At 38.5% G+C, this 22,412-nt stretch overlaps 1 protein-coding gene across 3 annotated transcripts in view; it reads right to left on the bottom strand.

The window, feature by feature from the left end:
* GPALPP1 (GPALPP motifs containing 1) overlaps positions 1-22,412 on the bottom strand; it is a 49,495-nt gene that overhangs the window by 10,816 nt on the left and 16,267 nt on the right. For 2 of the 3 annotated variants that reach the window (XM_077855618.1, XM_077855619.1), the window contains exons 2-6: positions 16,046-16,178; positions 15,138-15,248; positions 12,376-12,473; positions 4,674-4,805; positions 4,103-4,267 (exon numbers count right to left, since the gene is read on the bottom strand). In XM_077855618.1, the coding sequence (XP_077711744.1) occupies positions 4,103-4,267; positions 4,674-4,805; positions 12,376-12,473; positions 15,138-15,248; positions 16,046-16,118 (579 nt within the window). In that variant the 5' untranslated portion in view covers positions 16,119-16,178. Of the gene's footprint in view, positions 1-4,102; positions 4,268-4,673; positions 4,806-12,375; positions 12,485-15,137; positions 15,249-16,045; positions 16,179-22,412 lie in introns of all 3 variants that reach the window. The other variant, XM_077855617.1, reaches the window with a different exon arrangement.

Genomic DNA, 22,412 nt, shown 5'->3' with positions numbered 1-22,412 from the left:
AGAGAGAAAGAGAGAGAGGCAGAGACACAGGCAGAGGGAGAAGCAGGCTCCATGCCGGGAGCCTGACGCAGGATTTGATCCCGGGACTCCAGGATCATGGCCTAGGGCTGAAGGTGGCACTAAACCGCTGAGCCACCTGGGCTGCCCAGATGTTCTCATTTATAAATATTAAGAGAACAATGGTATTATGGTAAATAGAGACAAAAACTTGACCATCTGGGGATCCCTGGGTGGCTCAGAGGTTTGGTGCCTGCCTTTGGCCCAGGGTGCAATCCTGAAGACCCGGGATCGAGGCCCACGTCGGGCACCTGGCATGGAGCCTGCTTCTCTCTCTGCCCCTCTCTCTCTCTCTCTCTCTCTCTCTATGTCTATAATAAATAAATAAATCTTTAAAAAAAAAAAACTCAACCATCTAATAGAGTTAATATATCTAGTCAAGATTGGGAGATGAGGGGGCAGCCCCAGTGGTCCAGCAGTTTAACACAACCTTCAGCCCGGGGTGTGATCCTGGGGTCCTGGGATCAAGTCCCACTCAGGCTCCCTGCATGGAGCCTGCTTCTCCCTCTGCCTGTGTCTCTGCCTTTCTCTCTCTGTGTCTGTCATAAATAAATAAATAAAATCTTAAAAAAAAAAAAAAAAGACAGGGAGATGAGAACATAATAAATGTCAATTTATACTGAACACGTCCATTTCTTTCTAAAGAGCAATCTTACTTCTTTAGGCCATGTTGGCTAAGTGAATGTGAGACTTAGTGGCATGGGAGATTATGCCGGGAAGTCAAATATTAAAAAGAAAGATAAGTAGAGGGCAGCCCAGGTGGCTCAGCGGTTTAGTGCTGCCTTCGGCCCAGGGTGTGATCCTGGAGACCAGGGATCGAGTCCCATGTCGGGCTCCCTGAAGGGAGCCTGCTTCTCCCTCTGCCTGTGTCTCTGCCTCTCTCTCTCTCTGTCTCTCATGAATGAATAAATAAAATCTTTAAATAAAAAAAAAAAAGAGGAGTAGAAGAAATAAAAAAAATACATGGAAAAAATGAAAACAAAAATACAGTGGTCCAAAACCTTTGTAATGCAGCAAAAGTGGTCCTCATAGGGAAGTGGATAGCAATACAGGTCCATCTCAAGAAGCAAGAAAAATCTCAAATAAACAACCTAACTTTATACCTAAAGGAGCTTGAAAAAAGAACAATAAATGAAGCATAAAGCTAGCAGAAATGGTAAAGATAGAGCAGAAATAAATGACAAAAACTAAAAAACAACAGATCAATGAAACCAGGAGCTGGTTCTTCAAAAAGAAAATTAATAAAATTAATGAACCTCTAGCCACATTTATCAAAAAGAAAACAGAGAGGACCCCAAAAAATAAAATCACAAATGAGAGAGGAGAAATGACAACCAACGTCCCAGAAATACAAATAATCATAAGAGAATATTATGAAAAACTAGATGCCAACCAATTGGACAATCTAGAAGAAATGGATAAATTCCTGTTAGAATGGCTAAAATAAAAAACACAAGAAATAACAAGTGGTGGAGAGGATGTGGAGAAATAGGAACCCTTGTGGACTATTGGTGGGAATGCAAACTGGTGCAGCCACTGTGGCAAACAGTATGGAGGTTCCCAAAAAGCTACAATTAGAACTATCCTACAGTCCAACAATCACACTACTTAAGGTATTTACCCAAAGAATACAAAAATACTAATTCAAAGGGATACATGCACCCTGGTGTGTAGGAGCATTATCTTCAACAGCCAAATTATGGAAACAGCCTGTGTCCATCAATTTATGAATGGATAAAGAAGAGGTGGTGTGTACACACACACACACACAGTATATTACTTAGCCATAAAAAACAATGAAATAAAAAAAAAACAATGAAATCTTGCCATTTGCAATAACATGGATGGAACTGGAGAGTTTTATGCTAAGTGAAGTTAAGTCAGTCAAAGGCAAATACCATATGATGTCACTCATATGTGGAATTTAAGAAACAAAACAAATGAGCAAATGGAGAAAAAAAGAGAGAGAGGCAAACCATGAAACAGACTCTTAATTGAAGAGAACAAACTGATGGTTACCAGAGGGTGGTGGATGGAGGATGGGGAAATAGGTGATGGGGATTAAGGAGGGCACTTGTGATGAGCACAGGGTGAGGTATGGAAGTGCTGAATCACTATGTTGTACACCAGAAACTAATATTACACTGCATGTTAACTAACTGGAATTTAAATAAAAACTTAAAAAAAAAAAAAGATGGTACCATAGGAATAATACAAAATAAAAAGAAAAGAAAGATGAGTGGAGAGAACCTGTCAAAAAGGAAATTTGGCTAAGAGCTTCCATAACAAAAATTAGTCATAAATTATACACAGGATCAAATATACAAGAAAATGAATAGCTCTCTGATACTGTGTAGTTTATGCCATAAATCTAAGTCTGTGGTACCATATGCTTAATATAGTATAGCATAAAATTTAAGGAGTTATTAATAGTCCCTTTATGAGTTCACTGTAATACTGAGCAAAACACTTTCAGTGCTGAAAAGAAGAGGATCTAAAGAACTCAATCACAGGGCCTAAAATCACCTGTCGGTTCACCTCAACTGTCTATTACAACCTTCATCTTCTGGACAAAAGAGAACTTGTGATTTTGCCACATATACAAGGTAGGGTGTTAAAGTCTGGAGACCTCACCATATCATCCACATTGTAAGAAAAACACTGTGCATCTTACAACCAATTCTCCACAAAAATGACAGCTCCTTAAGAAGCTTTTTTCATTTTGCTATTACCTGCACCCAACAGAATTCCTGGCAGAGAAGGTATTTGATTTATTGTTACAGAATGAAGATAGAAAGCCTCATAATTCTCATTACTGATGGACAGTAATGAGTTAAAACAGAGTTAGGGGCAGAAATGAAGTGTGGAACTACTCAAATCAAAACTGATAAAGCTATAACCCTCGGGTACCAATTATTCAAGTATTTAAATTTGAATTAAAGGGAATTAAGCCTTCAGATGGAATAAATTTCAAAAGTAGTGCTGGGGCATTTCTAATTTACAACGGTTCAATTCCTAATTTACAATAGAATATTTGGCAATAAGCAGAAATAGTCAATAATGTATTCTATCCATACTTTTTTCTTTTTTCCCCAAATTATTTAATGTACTAATGAAAGTGCTTCTTTTTTTTTAAAAAAAAATTGAGGTGTAATCGATGAAATACTATATTAGTTTCAGGTGTATGATATAATGACTCGATATTTGTGTATACTGTAAAATAATCAAAATAAGTCCAGGTATCATCCATCACTAAACACAGTAACATTTTTTTCCACCATGATGAGCACTTTCAAGATCCACTCTCCTAGCTAATTTCAGATATGCAATGCAGTATTACTAACGATAGCCACTGTGCTGTACACTATATCCCCACGACTTAATTCACTTTACAACTGGTACGTTGTATTTTTGACTCATTTCACCCACCTTGCCCACCCCCTCCTCAGGCAGCCACTAGTCTGTTCTTCATATCCATGAACTTGGGTTTTTTTAGTTTGTTTGTTTTTCAGATTCCGCATATAAGAGAGATCATACAGTATTCAGCACTATTGATAAGAGCGTTTCTTGCCTGTTTTGACAGTAATGCAAAGCTTAATGCACCTGAGGTAAGTTTGAGAGAGCGTCTCTATGCATCACTTAACTTGCTAGGCCAATGTGTGGCTTTGGTTTCATGGAGAGAGTGTGATGTTGTATATAAACACTAGGGGATTTTGAGTTATAGAAAGTTCTAGAAAAAACTACTGTTCATTATGTACCAGCCCTCTAGTTCCAGAAAAGTTGACCTCATAAAGTTAGTTTTTCCTTCTATAAAATGAAGTCAGTAAGTCCATGTCTCTGGGTTTTCTTGAGATTTAAATGAGACAGCTCACTGGGAAATAGTAAGCAACTGGTATCACTTTCCTTATTTTCTTTCAGGGGGAAATTTGTATTTTCCCTTGGGAATCATAATTTTAAAAATAGTACCTTGAAATAATTATGCCTTTTATCTTTTCAAAATAGAGCGAACACGGGCAGAAATACAGGAACAAACAAACCCTCTCACCTTGGCTTTCTTCTCCCTGTCCGCTGGAGTGTCTGTCCAGACTGATCGATCTCCAGATTTGTCATCGGCTCTTCTCTTAAAAGTTCTGGGCCCAAGACCAAAGTCTTTCATTTCTGGAGGAAGTTCAGTCATCCATGACTCTCTTGTAATTGGTTTAGATGAATCCTTTAAGAGAAGTAAAAAGTGGAAGAAAAATAAAGGAGCCTAGACAGAGTGTGTGTGTGTATAAAATATTCTGTAAGTGGGCATGTTTCTTAATTGAGGCTTTAACATTAAAAAACACACTTTATGAGAAAGAATTTAATATAAAGGATTGATTTTTTTCACGTATGTTACAAATACCTTTGTCTAATTTATTATTTTTTTGACTTTGTTATCTTTTGCCATATGAAATTTTTAGATAGGCAGATTTGCCAGTCTTTTCCTTTTCCAGCTTCTGGGTTACCTTACTCCTAAATTTTCTTTATATACATATATGGATATATTTCTTTCATGAAAGAAGCAATGTTGGAAAATTAGGTTTTTAATTCATTTAGCCTATTTCTCAGAGAACAGTCTTTTTAACACTTACATGGTCTCCTTTGGTCAATTTTTCTTTCATTCGCTGGGCTCTTTTTTCAAACTCTGTTGTGACGCTATAGTTAACTGGTCCTTTTGCAGGCATTGGTCCAACAATGTCCTCATCTTCACTACTATCTGTTTCCTTTTGAAATAAGATATTACCTTTAAACCAGGAGCAGAGCTACAGGTTATAGAAAATGATCCTAAATTGCTTAAAATTTCACCAAAAACTGATTACCCAGAGACACTAAAACAAAAATGCAAACAATATATTGCTAGCTAATTGCTGAGCAATGAGGGCCTTTGCCTTGCCTTCCTAAAGTACACAGAACAGAGATGACAAAATCACGGAATGTGGATTGTCCCGACACTCCCATGTCCATGGCAGGCCTCATTAAATTATTTCTGCTTTCCTCCTGATGGATACAGATGTGGCCTCACAGTTCCTCTTAATATAATGGCCCAGGTAGTTACTACCAACTGGTCAGAGATGACACAAGTTGAAACCATTTTCGTTCCTGGTACAGAAAGAACTCTTTGGAATAAGACACACACAATTAAGACATTCTTGGAAACTGTATGAACTTTCATGACTCAGCACAGTGCACTGAAACACAAATGCTGTGCAACAGCCCCACAAATACTGGCCCAAATGAGTTAACTTCGTTCCCAAAGTATCCCCGTTACTGTAAAGATATAATAGTATTGTAATAAGTGAATTCAATTTGCTTTCAATAAATCATTTTATTTAAGATTTTGAGAGAGAAAGAGAGAAAGAGAGTGTGAGCACCAGCAGGGGGCGGGGTAGAGGGAGAGGGAGAAGCAGACTCCCCACTGAGCAGGGAGCCCCACATAAGGCTCAATCCTAGGACCCTAGGATCATGACCTGAGCTGAGGGCAGATGTCCAACCGACTGAGCCATTTAGGCATCCTCAATAAATCATTTTATTTTTTTTATTTGAGAGAGAGTGAGAGAATAAATCATTTTAATAAAGAGTTTATGTATAAGACTCTGTGTTAAATGCTATATATTCTAGGGCTTGAAGCAGTCCTTTGTCCTCAAGGAGGAGATGGTTAAGATGAACAATAATAAGACATCTGTCCTCAGCTCTGCTGGGCAGCTTCTTGCTCTTATTTTTTCAAACTATCAGGATCAAGCTCATTTGTGTTGTTTACATGTTCCCCACTAGATACTCAGTGGTAACTTTCTATCTGTGGTTTCTTCTCTGTACCCTTAAAGTAATTGCTATTGGTATAAATAATTAGATATTTACATATCTCTTGGCTTACTCTAAATCACTTACGCACACAAGTACACTCACTTTCTCTAACTATGGACTTTGGTATACAATGAACCATTTGATCCTTATAACAAAACTGTGAAAAGGCATTATTATTCCAGTTTTCTTTTCAAAGGAAACCTAGGTTTAGAGAAACATATTTAGAAAGGTTAAACAACTTGTTCAAGGTTATAAAACTGGTATTTAAGATGAAAATATTCTAAGATTGAGGCTAGTATGTTTTCTACTTACACCAGAGAATGCCCTCTATTTCTTTTTTTAATTTCAACTGTTAATGTTTAACCTTAAGTGTTTATAGCTCATCTCTACAAAGGTAAGCTCTTTGATGTCAAAGACATTATCTTAAACATATTTATAGCACTTACAAAATGATACTTGGTGACATCATAAAATGACCCAATATAAAAAATATAATGAACTTTTACAACTATAAGAGGCATGATATCAATATAGTATTGAAATGTAAGATGATGGGATATGCAAATGGTATTTTTACTTCCATAGAACAAGAGATGATTTTATAAAGATAGAATATGGCACATCTTGTACATCGTGGTAGGATGATGCCTGGAATTTTTAGAAATAAAAATCGCTTAGGGTGTTGGGAGTTATAAACTAACTGAGGGGTAAGGGAGCAAACTGAAAATTGGGCCCAACACATTAAACTGAAAAAAGAAAACTGGAATCATAATCCAAATCTAATCTAGATACCTAATCATTTTGGTGTCCTGGTAAAAAAATTTTATTTTTATTTTTATTTTTATTTTTTTATTTTTTTTTATTTATGATAGTCACAGAGAGAGAGAGAGAGAGAGAGAGAGGCAGAGACACAGGCAGAGGGAGAAGCAGGCTCCATGCACCGGGAGCCTGATGTGGGATTCGATCCCGGGTCTCCAGGATCGCGCCCTGGGCCAAAGGCAGGCGCCAAACCGCTGCGCCACCCAGGGATCCCAAAAAAAATTTTTTTTAAAGGTGAGTTATTTTATCCAGAAATAGAGTAGAAATTATATACCTTACTAGTTTATATTTGGACTATAGTTAGAACTAGTTCCAAGGCCTGAATTTGCCATTGTATTAGCTCTGTGACCTCAGATGTGCTATTTAGCCTTTTTAGACCTTAGATTTATGTCTTTTATTTATTCATATATTTTAAGATTTACTTATTTATTTGAGAGAGAGAAAGAGAGATGGGGGAGGGGGAGAGGGAGGATCCTCTAGCAGATTCTTCTCTGAGCGTGGAGCCTACCTTGGGACTCAGATCCCAGGACCCTGAGATTATGGCATGAACCGAAATTAAGAACCAGCTGCTTACCTGACTGAGCCACCCAGGTGTTCCAGATTTTTGTCTTTTATTTTATTTTATTTTTTAAAAAGATTTAGACACAACTGAGAGGCAGAGACACAGGCAGAGGGAGAAGCAGGCTTTTTGCAGGGAGCCAGATGTGGAACTCGATCCTAGGACTCCAGGATCATGACCTGAGCTGAAGGCAGGCACTCAACCGCTGAGTCACCCAGGCGTCCCAGATTTTTGTCTTTTAGATCAGGATTATAACAGTTCCAACCAGTAACTCCTCTATTTTTAAAGAGAACCTCATGTTTTGTTCATCCTCTTTGGAGCCACATCTTTCTTAGGAACCTGGGAACTTCCCTAGCTCCTGGGGGAAAATGTTGATAATTCTAAGCCAATCAATTTGGTCAAATTCCTTTTGCCTACCTGACTGGCCAAGGGATGGGCATGTGATCCATATCTGGCCAAAGAAACACGAGAAGAGGTCTATAGGAAACCTGCAAAGGTGTTCCTTTCTCTACAAAAGGGGCACAGGGTAGGATCATTCCCTCCTGCGTCTGGACACTGGCATGTGTGTGTGAATCTCAGAACTTTGACAGGCTTCCTGGTATAATAAAAGGTCACCTAAGGGGAACTGACATATTGTAGCTGACAGAGAAGAAAGTAAAAAAAAGCTGCAGTCTTGGGTATCATTTAGCTGCTCAATTCACCAATCTAGAATGACCCTAGTTCTATACCTTTTGTTACATATGAAACACATTTTCCTTATTTTGGGAATGTAGGTTATATATCACCCCAGCAGTTATATAAACAACCATTTGCTTAACCATAGAGGTTAAGACAAAGTTCCATTTTGAGTAGGAATTTTTTTTTTTAAGATTTTATTTATTTATTCATGACAGACACAGAGAGAGAGAGGCAGAGACACAGGCAGAGGGAGAAGCAGGCTCCATGCAGGGAGCCCGACGTGGGACTCGATCCCGGGTCTCCAGGACCACACCCTGGGCTGAAGGCAGCGCTAAACTGCTGGGCCACCCGGGCTGCCCTTAAGTAGGATTTTCTGTTATTTGCAGCTAAAAGCTTTCTAGCTGACACACCATTTCCCAGGACTGTTGTTTCGATTAAAATTAAGTTGCGTTGGCCTGGGAATATAATTAAGTCATGTAAACAACAAATATATGTTTACACTGTCCTTTGCAGTGTCAGCCTTACGGCAATTGCTCAACAGATGTTGACTATTAGTATTGCATATGTCTTTATATAGGGGGATATGTTGTGAATGAGAGACTAAGAGAAGCCCCTCTTCAAGAAAGGAAAACATGAAAACAAAAAAGTATCTTTTGAAAAGGTTTAGAGGGAAATTATAAAGCAAATAATTCAGAGCCAAGTATACCTGTAACAGGTTTACAATGGTATAGTCCCTGCCTTGTTGTAACCCCTCACCTTTTGCTAAGGGAAGTAGAAAATATAGGATAGATACCACCAGGGAATTGCATAAACTATCCATTTGCTGTCTAGGTGAGCTAGGACAAAATTCCAAGCATGTGTCAAGGTGAATTATGCTACACCTTTGGCAAATGTTTTGGAAAATGTAGTTCACTACTAACACCCATGTGTCCTCACCCAAATTCATCAGCTGCTAACATTTTACCATATTTCTCCTTCTTTCCCCATTTCCCTGCCCCTCTCTGTGTGAGACGATAGGTAAGACATATTAGGAATCACCTGAAAGTAGGTTATGGAGAGCATGAAACTTCCTGCCCACTTTCCAAGGGCTGTGGGTTATATGTCTCCAGCATTTTTTTGCAGACAGAGTGGAACTTTGAGGCGATAGGTTTTATCCAGAGACCTCAATTCCCTCTCCTCTGCCTTCACAGCTAAAGTTACAGCTCTGGTCCCCAAGCCCAACTCTAGGATTTATGGCTGGCTTCCCTAAAACTGCCCTGGTCCTCTGCCACATCAGCTTGTGTTTACTGCTCTAGCTTTGAATTCTCTCAATGTCACTAGCACCTGTGGACTTTCCTTTCTTTCTTTTGAGCTTTGCTGTATATTAGCTTTGTTACTACTTTCCCCTTGTGTTTCTTTGTGTTTGTGGCAGGGAGATGGGAGTATGACCATAGGACCATGTCAGTTCAGTCTTCTGTGTGCCTGGAGGTTAGTTCCCTGGTAATTTATTCTTGTATTTAGCAACCTTGCTGGAAGGATTCCTTAGACTAAAATTTTCAAAGATACTCTCATGGCATGAGGAGTGAAGATGGTAAGAATAATGACAATGATGAGAGCTATTACAGGTTGAATACCTACTGTTCTGATTTAATCCTTGCAACCACACTCTAAGGTAAGTATAACAACCGGCGTGATACTGACATGAAACTAAGCTTACCCAGGATTCAAAGTTCTTCTTGCCTTCTCTCTCCTTTCTCTCTATTCCAACCACAATGGAATTCTTCTTCTTTTTTTTTTTTTTTTAAGATTTTATTTATTAATGATATATATATATATGTGTGTATATATATATATATATATATATATAGAGAGAGAGAGAGAGAGAGAGAGAGAGGCAGAGACACAGGCAGAGGGAGAAGCAGGCTCTGTGGCTCTGTGCAGGGAGCCCGATGTGGGACTCGATCCCGGGATTCCAGGAACACGCCCTGGACTTAAGGCAGGCACTTTAACTGCTGAGCCACCCAGGTGTCCCCACATTGGACTTCTTAAACTCTAACTCTCCCTCTCCACACTCTTTGCCTTCAGAGAAGCTATCTGTATTTTCTGGAACAATTTTTCCTGCCCTCTTTGCTGAGATATTTCCAACTCATCAATCTTTAATTTAGACATTTTCTCATAGACAGACTTTCTTGTTTCTTCAGATTAGTTTTGAGTCATCTGCCATAGTTCCACTGTATTTGGTCTCACCTTTTGAATCGCTCATAATGTTAGATGTTTGTTTAATGTCTGCATTCCCCACTACGTTGCAGGTGTGATTAGCTGGGACTATGTCTAATTTATTCATTCATTCATTCATTCATTCATTCATTCATTAAACAAATACTTCTGAATGTCCACTAGAAAGAAGACAAAAGTCTCTGTCCTCAACAAATTTGCATTATGGTGGGGAGAGGTCCACAATAAACAAAAAGAAGTAGTAAAATAAATGGTGTTTGAGGTAGTGATAGATGCTCTGGAGAAAATTAAAGGAGGGAAGGAGATGGGAATCAGGGGAAGAGTTAGCAATTCTGAATTAGGAGGTCAGAAATGACCTCATTAAGGTGACATTTCAGCCAAAAACTGAAGTTCTAGGAGGCAAGCCACATAGATATCAAGGGAAGGCCATTTTGGAGAGGCTTAGCAGGTATAAAAACTCAGGGGTAGGAACCTCTCTGTGTGTGAGAGGAGGTACAGCAAGGAGCACAGCGTGGTCAGATTAAAGTAAGAGACAAAATCAGGGAGCTAAAGGAGGCCAGATTGTAGAGGGCCCCATAAGGGCTTTGGCTTTTTCTTTTCTTTTTTCTTTTCTTTTTTTTTTTTTTTTTACTTTTTTTTACTTTTACTTATTTATTCATGAGAGACACACAGAGAGAGGTAGAGACATAGACAGAGGGAGAAGCAGGCTCCAAGCAGGGAGCCCGACGTGGGACTTGATCCTGGGTCTCCAGGATCAGGCCCTGGGCTGAAGGTGGTGCTAAAACGCTGAGCCACCCAGGCTGCCTATCATTTTTTTCTTTTTTAAGTAATTTCTAGGCTCAAGAGGGGGCTCAAACTTATGGCCCTGAGATCAAGAGCTGCATGCTCTATTGACTAAGCCAGCCAGGGGCCCCAGGGTTTGGCTTTTTTGCAGAGAGAGGAGAAGCAATCTGATGGTTTTGAGTGTGAATGACACAATCTGACTCCATTTTATCCGGGCCACTGTAGGTGCTGTGTTGAGAAGAGGTAGCATAAAAACAAGGGCTAAAGTATCAAGATCAATAAAACAGGTGAAATATGACTGACATTGACTTAGACTAGGGTGGTCGCAGAAATGGCTGGATTATGAATGTCTTTTGAAGGTAGGAACAAGATTTGTTGGCCGATTCACTTCTGTGACTATGTGCCTGATACACCGTAGGTGCTCTATAAATCTCTAAGGAAGGAGTAAATGACTCTGACGTATATGGTCTTACCGCTTGCATTATATTTTTCTTAGTAACAACCTCAGTGTAACTGCTGATTTCTCAGTAGAGATGAACATACAAGAAGCTACTGTAGAATAACAGGCTGGACAGGTGATCTAAAGTCTTAAGAACTTGGTTTAAGGGGTGCTGGCTGGTTCAGTTGGTAGAGTGAGTGACCTTGATTTTGAGGTTGTGGATTCAAGCCTGAGTTGAGCGTAGAGATTACTTAAAACTAAATCTTAAAAAATAAAAATAAAAAAGAATTAGGTTTAAGACTTGGCTTTGATAAGTACAAATTTCAATCTTGGGTAAGTTACCTAATTTTTATCATTTTTAGCATCTGTAAGATGGTGGATCATATCTATTACATAGAAAAGATAAAAAAATAATATCTCTCCATATATGGGGAAAAAGCATTACAAGTTATAAAGTACTCTACAAATCTCAGCTATTGTTAAGGGCCAGGCCTCTAACAAGAAAACAGCTTTCATATTTGACTCTAAAATCATTTGACCTATCTTTTCATAAAACGACTTAACTCCCAGCTTTGTTATATACAGGCACCAGAGCTGTAGAGGTAAGAGCTAATTTTATAGCAAAGATCATTGTCAACAAATTCCTCAGCTTTCTCTTTTTCAGGTCAAATCACAATTTTGTAAACTTTTCATCATGTTCTATTTCCTAGCACTTTAAAGCTTCTCTTCAAGGATGAGAAGCACAAATAGGTAACACCTTTGTCAACATGTTACTGCTTTGTTATTTAACATCTCAGTTCTGGGACAAGCTTTTGATTTCATCTATCTACCTTACAATCCTAGATTAATGTGAATAGGACTGCATATTTGTTACATTTGAACTAAGTGATTACAGTTATTATTCTATAATAATATAGAATATAATATAGAATAATATAATAATATAGAATAAAGTCTTGAGTTTGCTACATCTTATTCTTTAATCAGAAATTTTCCAAACCTCAGAGTTGAAATATGATGATACTTGTTGTCCTGGATCATCTCTGCCTTTGTCACTTTTCTGTGTAGATTTAATAAAACCGGGTGGTAATGCAGGACCTATTAACGGCCTGAAAAATAAAATGTACCATTACCATTCTCCCTGACTTCAAAAAGCAGTTTTTAGAACAGAAGTTCACAAATATAACAAAAAGCCAAATAATAACAAATGTTGAAAATGAGAATTTTATTTAACATGATTTTTTTATAACCTATTTTTCCACTTAGTAATATCTTAAAAATATCTGATTTTCTCATTTTTACTTTCTAGTTGTTAGTCAATGCTAAGATACTAAGCCAGTAATTCTCAATCTTTGTGGCAGTAGTGTTAAACCCACTTCCTAAAAGAACTACATTAAATAAAAATAACAATTTTTTAAAAAGCCCTTATTAAGAAAAAAAAAAAAAATAAAAGCCCTTATTAAGACTTAAAGCCCGTGGAGATCTTTTTCTATTTTGTGCCTTGGCTTTCAGTGTTTTTTTTTTTTTTTAGGATTTTATGTATTTATTCATGAGAGACACAGAGAGGGAGGCAGAGAGGCAGAGACACAGGCAGAGGGAAAGGCAGGCCCCCTGCGGGGAGCCTGATGTGGGACTCAATCCCAGCACTTTGGGATCACGACCTGAGCCAAAGGCAGACACTCAACCACTGAGCCACCCAGGAGCCCGGCTTTCACTTTTGATAGTCACTGTCCACCAACACACTCTTTAGGGGGAAAATAATTATAGTCAGAACTCCTTAAGTAGAAATTGACTTCTAAAAACATAAACAGTGCACGCAGACAACAGATGTTGGCAATTTATGGTTACATGTGCCATGGTAGTATAAAAACCTAAACGCTGTCCTCACTAGTAGTTTAATAATGATGTGGAGGTGTACAAGAATGAACATAAGTCATGTAAGAGACCTTCAGACAAGGGAAAAGGTGCTGTGCTAAACACATGTCAACCAGAGCACCTCTGTTTCCTCCAAACAACCCTAGTTGGGGTAAGTCACTCCATTTTCCAGGTGAGCAAAATAATGCCCAAGGACATCACAAACGAGTAAGTGGCAGAGCTAGAGTTTGAACCCTGGTCTCCGTGATGCCAAAGTTCATTTTCTTTCAAGCTGACCTACTGCCACATTTCTGAGGGAACTGACATCACTCCAAATGGGAGAGGTGTCTAAAATCTGGGTCTTAAAAAGAGAAAGGCTTACATCAGGGAAAAAACAATAGAAACAAGATATTTTCTACTCTCTTCTGTGCTTCCAAGTTTCTTGGTCCTTTCTTTCATATGTGTTTTTCCCAGAGACATCACTGTGCCAGTATTACCAACCAACATGGCACTGAGCTGAATTTTCCAGGTTGCCCTGTGTTCAACTAGAACCTCACAGACGAGGTTCCTGGCAGAGGAAAAACAGTACTGAGAGTCAGCAGGTGTGGGTTCTGATCCTGACCATTTAATAAGCAAAGTATAACTCTCAAGAAAGAAATTACTGTGCTAATAATGTGTTTTCTTGAATGTTATGCCCTGGCATTCAGCAAATTTTCTGCAAAAGGCCAGATAGGACATTTTAGGCTTTGAGGGCCATTTATGGGTCTCTTAGGCATGCCTGTCTTTGTTTTTTAAATGACCCTTTAAAGATTATTCTTGGCTTGGGGGCCATACAAAATCAGTAGTCTTCCCTATTAATTCTAAAAGGACCAAAGTCATGTGAAAATTGGAGCTGACAAATGCAATTACAAAGTTTGAATATTAAAATGTGTAGGGATGCCTGGGTGGCTCAGTGGCTGAGGGTCTGCCTTCAGCTCGGGGCATGATCCCAGGATTCTGGGATGGAGTCCCACATTGTGCTCCTTGCAGGGAGCCTGCTTCTCCCTCTGCCTATGTCTCTGCTTTCTCTCTGTGTCTCTCATGAATAAATAAATAAAATCTTTTTTAAAAAAAAGTACAATAGTCTGAGAAGAAGACTATATACTTACTTGGGGCAGGCATGATGAAAGAGACATACACACACGTATGTATATATATATATATAAATATGAAATCTCGATCATCACAATAATTTTGAAAGCTACTTGTTAACCTATTTTTCAGATGGCAAATTTGAAGTACAGAGAAGTCAAATTGTTTAATGGGGCACAAAGGAATTGCTTCTTCTATCATGAAGTAACTAAGACAGCATCTGATTTTAAAGTCAAATACCACAGCCCCAGGTCTACCAGTCACTATGTGTGCAAAACCTTATCTATTTAAAAAAGGGGGGGGGAGGCAGCCCAGAGGGCGCAGCAGTTTAGCGCCTCTTTCTGCCCAGGGCGTGATCCTGGAGACCCGGGATCGAGTCCCACATCGGGCTCCCTGCATAGAGCCTGCTTCTCCCTCTGCCTGTGTCTCTACTTCTCTCTCTGTGTCTCTCATGAATAAATAAATAAAATCTTAAAAAAAAATTCTCTAAAAAAAAAAAAAGGAGAAGGAGGAGAACATTCCAATCAGTCCAATCACAAAACACTCTTGTGAGCATCAACTAAGAGATACGGAAGTTTTTATAAACTATAGAAGTATTTATACGCAATTAAATAACCATTTTTGTTATAGGAAATGACTACTTTTTCCTATGCATTTCAAATGTTATATAAATTTGTAAGTTAAACAACCATTTCAGATAACTCTTTAATGAATTAACAAGCACTAACTGAAATATTTAGAAGAGACAGGCTTGAACTATTTATTATACATTATCACCTTGGAGGAGAATCATCCTGCTTTTTAAATCCAGGAGGAAGAGCTGGTCCAAAAAACCCTTCATCATCATCATCATCATCATCATCATCATCTTGATTTCTCCTCTGTTTTCTAAAAACACAGTAGTGCAATTTTATGCAAATTATTTCACAGAGAAGTTTTAGGTTTTAAAGGAAGCATTAACTCCAACTAGTTGTATAAATACTGAAACAATAAATTAATCTTGCCCAATAAGAACAAATGGATACCACAGTAGATCTTATACTAACTTTTTCCTGGAATTTATTTTTGGCCGAGGATAGAGATTGGTTAATTCTCTATACCAGGAATACTGTATCACTTTTCTGTATTTTCTACATTGTTAAAGATTCTACTTGCTGAGGTTTCAGACAGTCTACTTGCTATACGTTTTTGAACAAAAAAGATAATGACTCTGGATTTTAATCTCATTTAGGAAGAGTTTTAAGTTGCTATTTCTCTCTTAAGATCTTTAAAATGCAACCAAAAAACTACCCAATACTAAACAAAGATTTCACTTCTTATTTACATGCACCTACGGTAAGTAAGGTAGTTAGAGGGAAACCATTCATTTACTTAAGCAAGAACCATCTACTGCATTAACATTTTTTAAAAGAAATGCTCTGGTTTACTTAGAATATGTAGTCACTTCAGTAATACCTTCAGGAAAATCCTTTCTCTAAGAATTTAATTGAAATTCTAGGTATCTCTACAGCTATCTACTACTAGGATAAATTTCTTTCTCCAATGTATAGCTCAACGAGGCAATACTGCATGAAAGGATTTCTTCCCATGCAGTAAAAATATAGATATGGTGTTCTCTGACTGGCTACCTGATCCAGCTAACGAATACTAGGTTTGAAGCTTGGTTTATCATTTAAGTGACTGACCTTGCCGTTGGACCAGTGTCATCTTCTTCAGATTCCTGATTTTCTTCTTCGTACAATGAACTACTGTCTTCATCGCTGTCGGAGGACTCCGAGCTACTGCTTTTATAATTAGGGGGCAGAGCTGGTCCTGCAACTAAAGAAATTTTCTTGTATAAGTCCTAACTAGCCACAACTATTTCAATGAACCCCCTCGCTGACATACTTTCTTTTCTGATCTTTTTTATTATCATTTATTTATTTATTCATGAGTTAAGACAGAGAGAGAGAGAGAGAGAGAGGCAGAGACACAGGCAGAGGAGAAGCAGGCTCCATGCAAGGAGCCCCATGTGGGACTCGATCCTGGATCCCAGGATCACGCCCTGAGTAGAAGGCAAATGCTCAACCACTGAGCCACCCAGGCGTCCCTTTCTTTTCTGACATTAACAGCGTTCCCTGAATATCTCTTTCTTATTATGAACTTTTTAAAAAAAGATTTTATTTATTTATTTATTTATTTATTTATTTATTTATTTATTTATTTGAGACACACAGAGAGAGGCAGAGACACAGGTAGAGGGAGCAGCCTGCTGGTGGGGATCCTGATGCAGGACTTGATTCCAGGACCCCGGGATCACAACCTGAGCCAAACGCAGATCCTTAACCACTGAGCCACCCAAGCACCCCTTATTATAAACTTTAATCTTATTTGTTCCTGTTTTGTATGTGGTGGTTTTGTCTTTCTAACTCTAGGAAGATAGAAATCGTGTCTTATGCAGTATGAGATTCACAAAAAAAATTAATACCCAAACTTGTAACTGTAACTTCCCGGACATCTTAAAATTTTTCCATTGGTTGCAACTTTGGTTGGTGAAATTGCCAGAATAGTTTTGTGACTTTTTGCTCTTTACAGACAGCATTTGATAGACAATACTTATGGTGCTAACCAAGCAACAAACTTGCTATTCCATACTCTAATATAGCGATAATCAAAACTATCCATTCTGGTTTCTTTTTTTTTTTTAAAGATTTTATTTATTTATTCATAGGCACAAAGAGAGAGGCAGAGACACAGACAGAGGGAGAAGCAGGCTCCAGGCAGGGAGCCCAAAGTGGGACTCGATCCCGGGTCTCCAGGATCACACCCCAGGCTGCAGGCAGCGCCAAACCGCTGCGCCACCGGGGCTGCCCTCCATTCTGGTTTCTAATTAAGAACCACCACTTTAAAAAGTAGCTTTACTGGCATCATCATACTTCTCAATTTTCTTTTTGAAATGTTTTTTCAAGCAGAAACAAAAATTAGATCACTCTAAGCTCTACTGCTTACCAGTGGAGAGAGACCCAGAGAAGAGGATGAGGCTGCACCAGAATGGGGATGCCAGGGATGGGGGTGTGGTCTTCTGGACCCATTCACAGTGACTTACTCTCACTTTACAATTTAGCAAAATCACAAATTACCACATGATGCCACTGCATGATATCATGATGTCACACTTGTCTCTGTTGAACCTGAGCAGCAATGCTAAACCTCTACTGCCAGTTCCCAAGACTGGATGTTTATTGCAATCTCAATAATATTTTTTAAAAAAGATTCCAGGGCCCTTTCCACAGAGATTCTGATTTAGCTGACCTGGAGTAGGGCCTGAAAATATGATATTCCAAAGAGCTTCCCTGGTATGCTTTCATTCAATATTAATAACAGCAAAAGCTTGAAAATAATAAATAAAAGAAATAACATGTCTTGAGTTCTGATGTGCCTATGTACTTTTTAAAAAAAGTAATCTCTACACCCAACATAGGGCTGGAACCTACAACCCTGAGATCAAGAGTCATATGTTCCACTGACTGAACCAGCCAGGCACACTTCTATGCCCTGTATTAAGAAATTCACATGCAGGGGCACCTGGGTGGCTCAGCTGGTTAAATGTCCAATTCTTGATCTCAGCTCAGGTCTTGATCTCAGTGTCATGAGTTCAAGCCCTGTGTTGGGCTCCATGTTGGGTGTGGAGCCTACTTTAAAAAAAAAAAAAAGATTCACATGCCTTAACCATCAATTTATTTGATTCTAACAACTCTATTAGGGAAGTGTCATGATTTCTATCTTTGAAATGAGGAACCTTAGGCAGAGAGCAACTTGCTCAACTTCACACAATTAAATAGGAGAGTTGTGATATAAATCCAGGAGTGTGATTTCAGAGACTATACCCTTAGTTACTATACTAAACAACATTCAGCAAACAGTCAACATTCGTCCATCCAACAAATACTTGCTGAGTAAATACTTCCACAAAAACAACATAAAAAGCAAGCAAATATAAAGAGTGACCGTGAATATGTGGGAAAATAATTTTAAAGACAGATGTCAGGGAAGGCCTCTCAGAAAAAAAACAACATTTGAATGAAGACTTATATGGTGAGATAACAGTGGCCATCCAACAATCTGAGGGAAGAACATTCTAGATGGAGAAATAGCAATTGCAAAAGTCCTATGGAGAAAACAAGCTTGATATGCTTGAAGGACAAAAAGACTTGTGTGGCTAAAGTCAAGTTAGCAAAACAAGATGAAGTTGGGATAGTTTAAAGGGGCCAGACTGTATGCTTTGGAGTCAGACTCCTTGGCTTTGAATTCCAGCTTAGCTGGTAACCAGCTGTGTGATCTTTCTTTTCTTTCTCTTTCTTTAAGATTTATTTATTTATTTGAGAGAGAGACAGAGAGCCCGTGTGCGCACACACACAGCGAGGGGAAGGGAGAATCTGAAGCAGACACCTCCCACCCCACACTGAGCAGGAATCGGACATGGGGCTTGATCTCACAACCCTGAGATCACGACCTGAGCTGAAACCAAGAGATGGTTGCTCAACCAAATGAGCCACCCAGGAGCCCATAACATACTCTTGATCTATAAAATGGAGTTAATATTTCCAATATAACAAGTCTATTGTGAAGATTATGTTAACACATGCAAAGCATCTAACACAGTAGGTGGAATATAGTAAGCACTCAATACATACTGATATGAGATGTGGTAAGGAGTCTGGGCTTTAATAACAGGTAGTCACTGAGAGGTTTTAATTCTGGAGAGACATAATCTGAGTTGTTTTTTTGGATTCCTCTCTCACATTTAGGCCTTTCATCCATTTTGATTATATTTTTGTGTATCGTATGAGAAAATGGTCCAGTTTGACTCTTCTGCGTGTGGCTGTCCAATTTTCCCAACACCAGTTGAAGAGACTTTTTTCATTGGTTATGCTTTCTGCTTTGTCAAAGGTTAGTTGACCACAGAGTTGAGGGGCCGTTACTGGGTTCTCTATTCTGTCCCATTGATCTGTGTGTCTGTTTATGGGCCAGTATTTTACTGTCTTGATGACTGCAGCTTTTTTTTTTTTTAAAGATTTTATTTATTTATTCATGAGAGACAAAGAGAGAGAGGCAGAGGGAGAAGCAGGCTCCATGCAGGAAGCTCGATGTGGGACTCGATCCTGGGATTCCGGGATCACACCCTGAGCTGAAGGCAGATACTCAACCGCTGAACCACCCAGGCGTCCCTATGACTGCAGCTTTGTAATAGAGCTTAAAGTCCAGGGACTGTGATGCCACCGATTTTAGTTTTCTTTTTCAACGTTCCTTTGGCTATTTGTGATCTTTTCTGGTTCCATACAAATTTTAGGATTATTTGTTCCAGCTCTGTGAAAAAAGTTGATGGTATTTTGGTATGGATTGCAGTGAATGTATAGATCACTCTAGGTACCATACACATTTTAACAATATTGGTTCTTCTCATCCATGAGCATAGAAGGCTTTTCCATTTCTTTGTGTCTTCCTCAATTCCTTTCATGAGCATTCTATAGTTTTCTGAGTACAGATTTTTTTTGCTTCTTTATTCCTAAGTATCTTATGGTTTGGGGTGTAATTGTAAATGGGACTGACGCGTTCATTTCACTTTCCGTCTCATTGTTAGTCTATAGGAACGCAATGGATTTCTGTGCATTGATTTTATATCCTGCTACTTTGCTAAATTCCTGTATAAATTCTAGCAATTTTGGAGTGGAGTCTTTTAGGTTTTCCACAGAGTATCATGTGATTTGTGAAGAGTGAGTTTGACTTCTTCTTTACCAGTATGGATGCCTTTTCTTTCTTTTTGTTGTCTGATTGCTGAGGCTAGGTCTTCTATTTCTTTCTTTTTTAGCATTATCTTATTTATTTGACAAAGAGAAGGAGAGAGCATGAGCACAAGTAGGGGGAGCAGCAAGCAGAAGGAGAGGGAGCAACAGGTTTCCTGCTGAGCACAGAGCCTGATGTGGGCTTGATCCCAACACCTGGGATTATGATCTGAGCCGAAAGAAAACACCCACCGGACTGAGCCACCCAGGTGTTCCAGAGGCTAGAACTTCTAGTACTATATGAACAACAGTTGTGATAGTGGATATCCCTGCCTGACCTTAGGGGGAAAACTCTGTTTTTTCCCCATTGAGAATGATATTTGCTGTGTGCTTTTCGTAGATGGCATTTATGATATTAGGGTAGGTTCCCTTTATTCCTACACTGTGAAGAATTTTAATCAAGAAAGGATGCTGTTAAAAAAAAAAAAAAAAAAGAAAGGATGCTGTACTTTGTCAAATGCTTTTTATGCATTGATTGAAAGGATCATGTAGTTCTTTTCCTTTCTTTTACTAATGTAGTATATTACATGGATTGATTTGCGGATGTTGAACCACACTTGCAGCCCAGGAATAAATCCCACTTGGTAGTGGTGAATAATCCTTTCAATGTACTGTTGGATCCTATTGACTAGTGTCTTGATGAGAATTTTTTTTTTTTTGATGAGAATTTTTGTATTCATGTTTATCAGAGATATTGTCTTTAATTCTTTTTGGTGGGGTTTTCGTCTGGTTTTGGGATCAAGGTAGTGCTGGCCTCATAAAACAAGTTTGGAAATTTCCTTTCCATTTCTATTTTTTGAACCAGTTTCAGAAGAAGAGGTACGAATTCCCTAAATGTGTGATAGAATTCCCCTGGAAGCCATCTGGTCCTGGACTCTTATTTGTTGGGAGATTTTTGATTACTTCAATTTCCTTGCTGGTTATGAGTTTGTTCAAGTTTTCTATTTCTTCCTGTTTCAGTTCAGGTAGTTTACACATCTCTAGGAATGCATCCATTTCTTTCAGATTGCCTAATTTGTTGCATATAGTTGCTTATAATTGTTTGTATGGCATATAGTTCTTACAATCGTTTATATTTCTTTGGTGTTGTTTGTGCTCTCTCTTCTTTCATTCATGATTTTATTTGGGTCCTTTCTCTTTTCTTTTTTTGATAAGTCTGGCCAGGGGTTTATCAATTTTATTAATTCTTTCAAAGAACCAGCTCCTAGTTTCGTTGATCTGTTCTATTCTTTTGGTTTCTATTTCATTGATTTCTGCTCCAATTTTTATTAATTCTCTTCTCCTGCTGGGCTTATTTGCTATTCTTTCTCCAGTTCCTTTATTTATTTTTAAAAAGATTTATTTATTCACGAGAGACACAGACTGAGAGATAGAGGCAGAGATACAGGCAGAGGGAGAAGCAGGCTCCCTGCAGGGAGCCTGATGTGGGACTTGATCTCGGATCCTGGGATCACTCCCTGAGCCAAAGGCAGGCGCCCAACCGCTGAGCCACTCAGGTGTCCCATCTCCAGCTCCTTTAGATGTAAAGTTAGGCTGTGTTTTTGAGACCTTTCTTGTTTCTTGAGAAAGGGTTGTATTGCTATATACTTCCCTTTTAGGACTGCCTTTGATTCTTCCCAAAGGTTTTGAACACTTGTATTTTCATTTTCATTTGATTCCATGAATTTTTAAAAAATCTTTAATTTCCTGGTTGACCCTTTCATTCTTAGTAGGATGCTCTTTAGTTTACATGTATTTGAGTACTTTCCAAATTTCTTCTTGTGATTGAGTTCTAGTTTCAAAGCATTGTGGTCTGAAAATATGCAGGGAATGATCCTAATCTTTTGGTACCAGTTAAGATCGGGGTTGTGACCCAGAATGTGGTCTATTCTGGAGAATGTTCTGTGTGCACTTAAGAAGAATACGTATTCTGTTGCTGTAGGATGGAATGCTCTGAATGTATCTGTGAAGTCCACGGGTCCAGTGTGTCACTCAAAGCCCTTGTTTCCTTGTTGATCTTTTACTTAGATGATCTGTCCACTGCAGTGAGTGGGGCATTAAGGTCCACTACTACAATTGTATTTTAATTGATGTGTTTCTTAATTTTGTTATTAATTGGCTTATATAATTGGCTGCTCCCATTTTAGGGGCATAAATATTTATAATTGTTAGATCTTCTTGTTGGATAGACTCTTTAATTATGATATAGTATCCTTCCTTATCTCTTATTAGTCTTTGGTTTAAAATCGAA

Source organism: Canis aureus, chromosome 17 (assembly GCF_053574225.1).
Source record: "Canis aureus isolate CA01 chromosome 17, VMU_Caureus_v.1.0, whole genome shotgun sequence".
Classification (NCBI taxonomy): Eukaryota; Metazoa; Chordata; class Mammalia; order Carnivora; family Canidae; genus Canis; species Canis aureus.
This window is presented reverse-complemented; position numbering and strand designations above follow the sequence as displayed.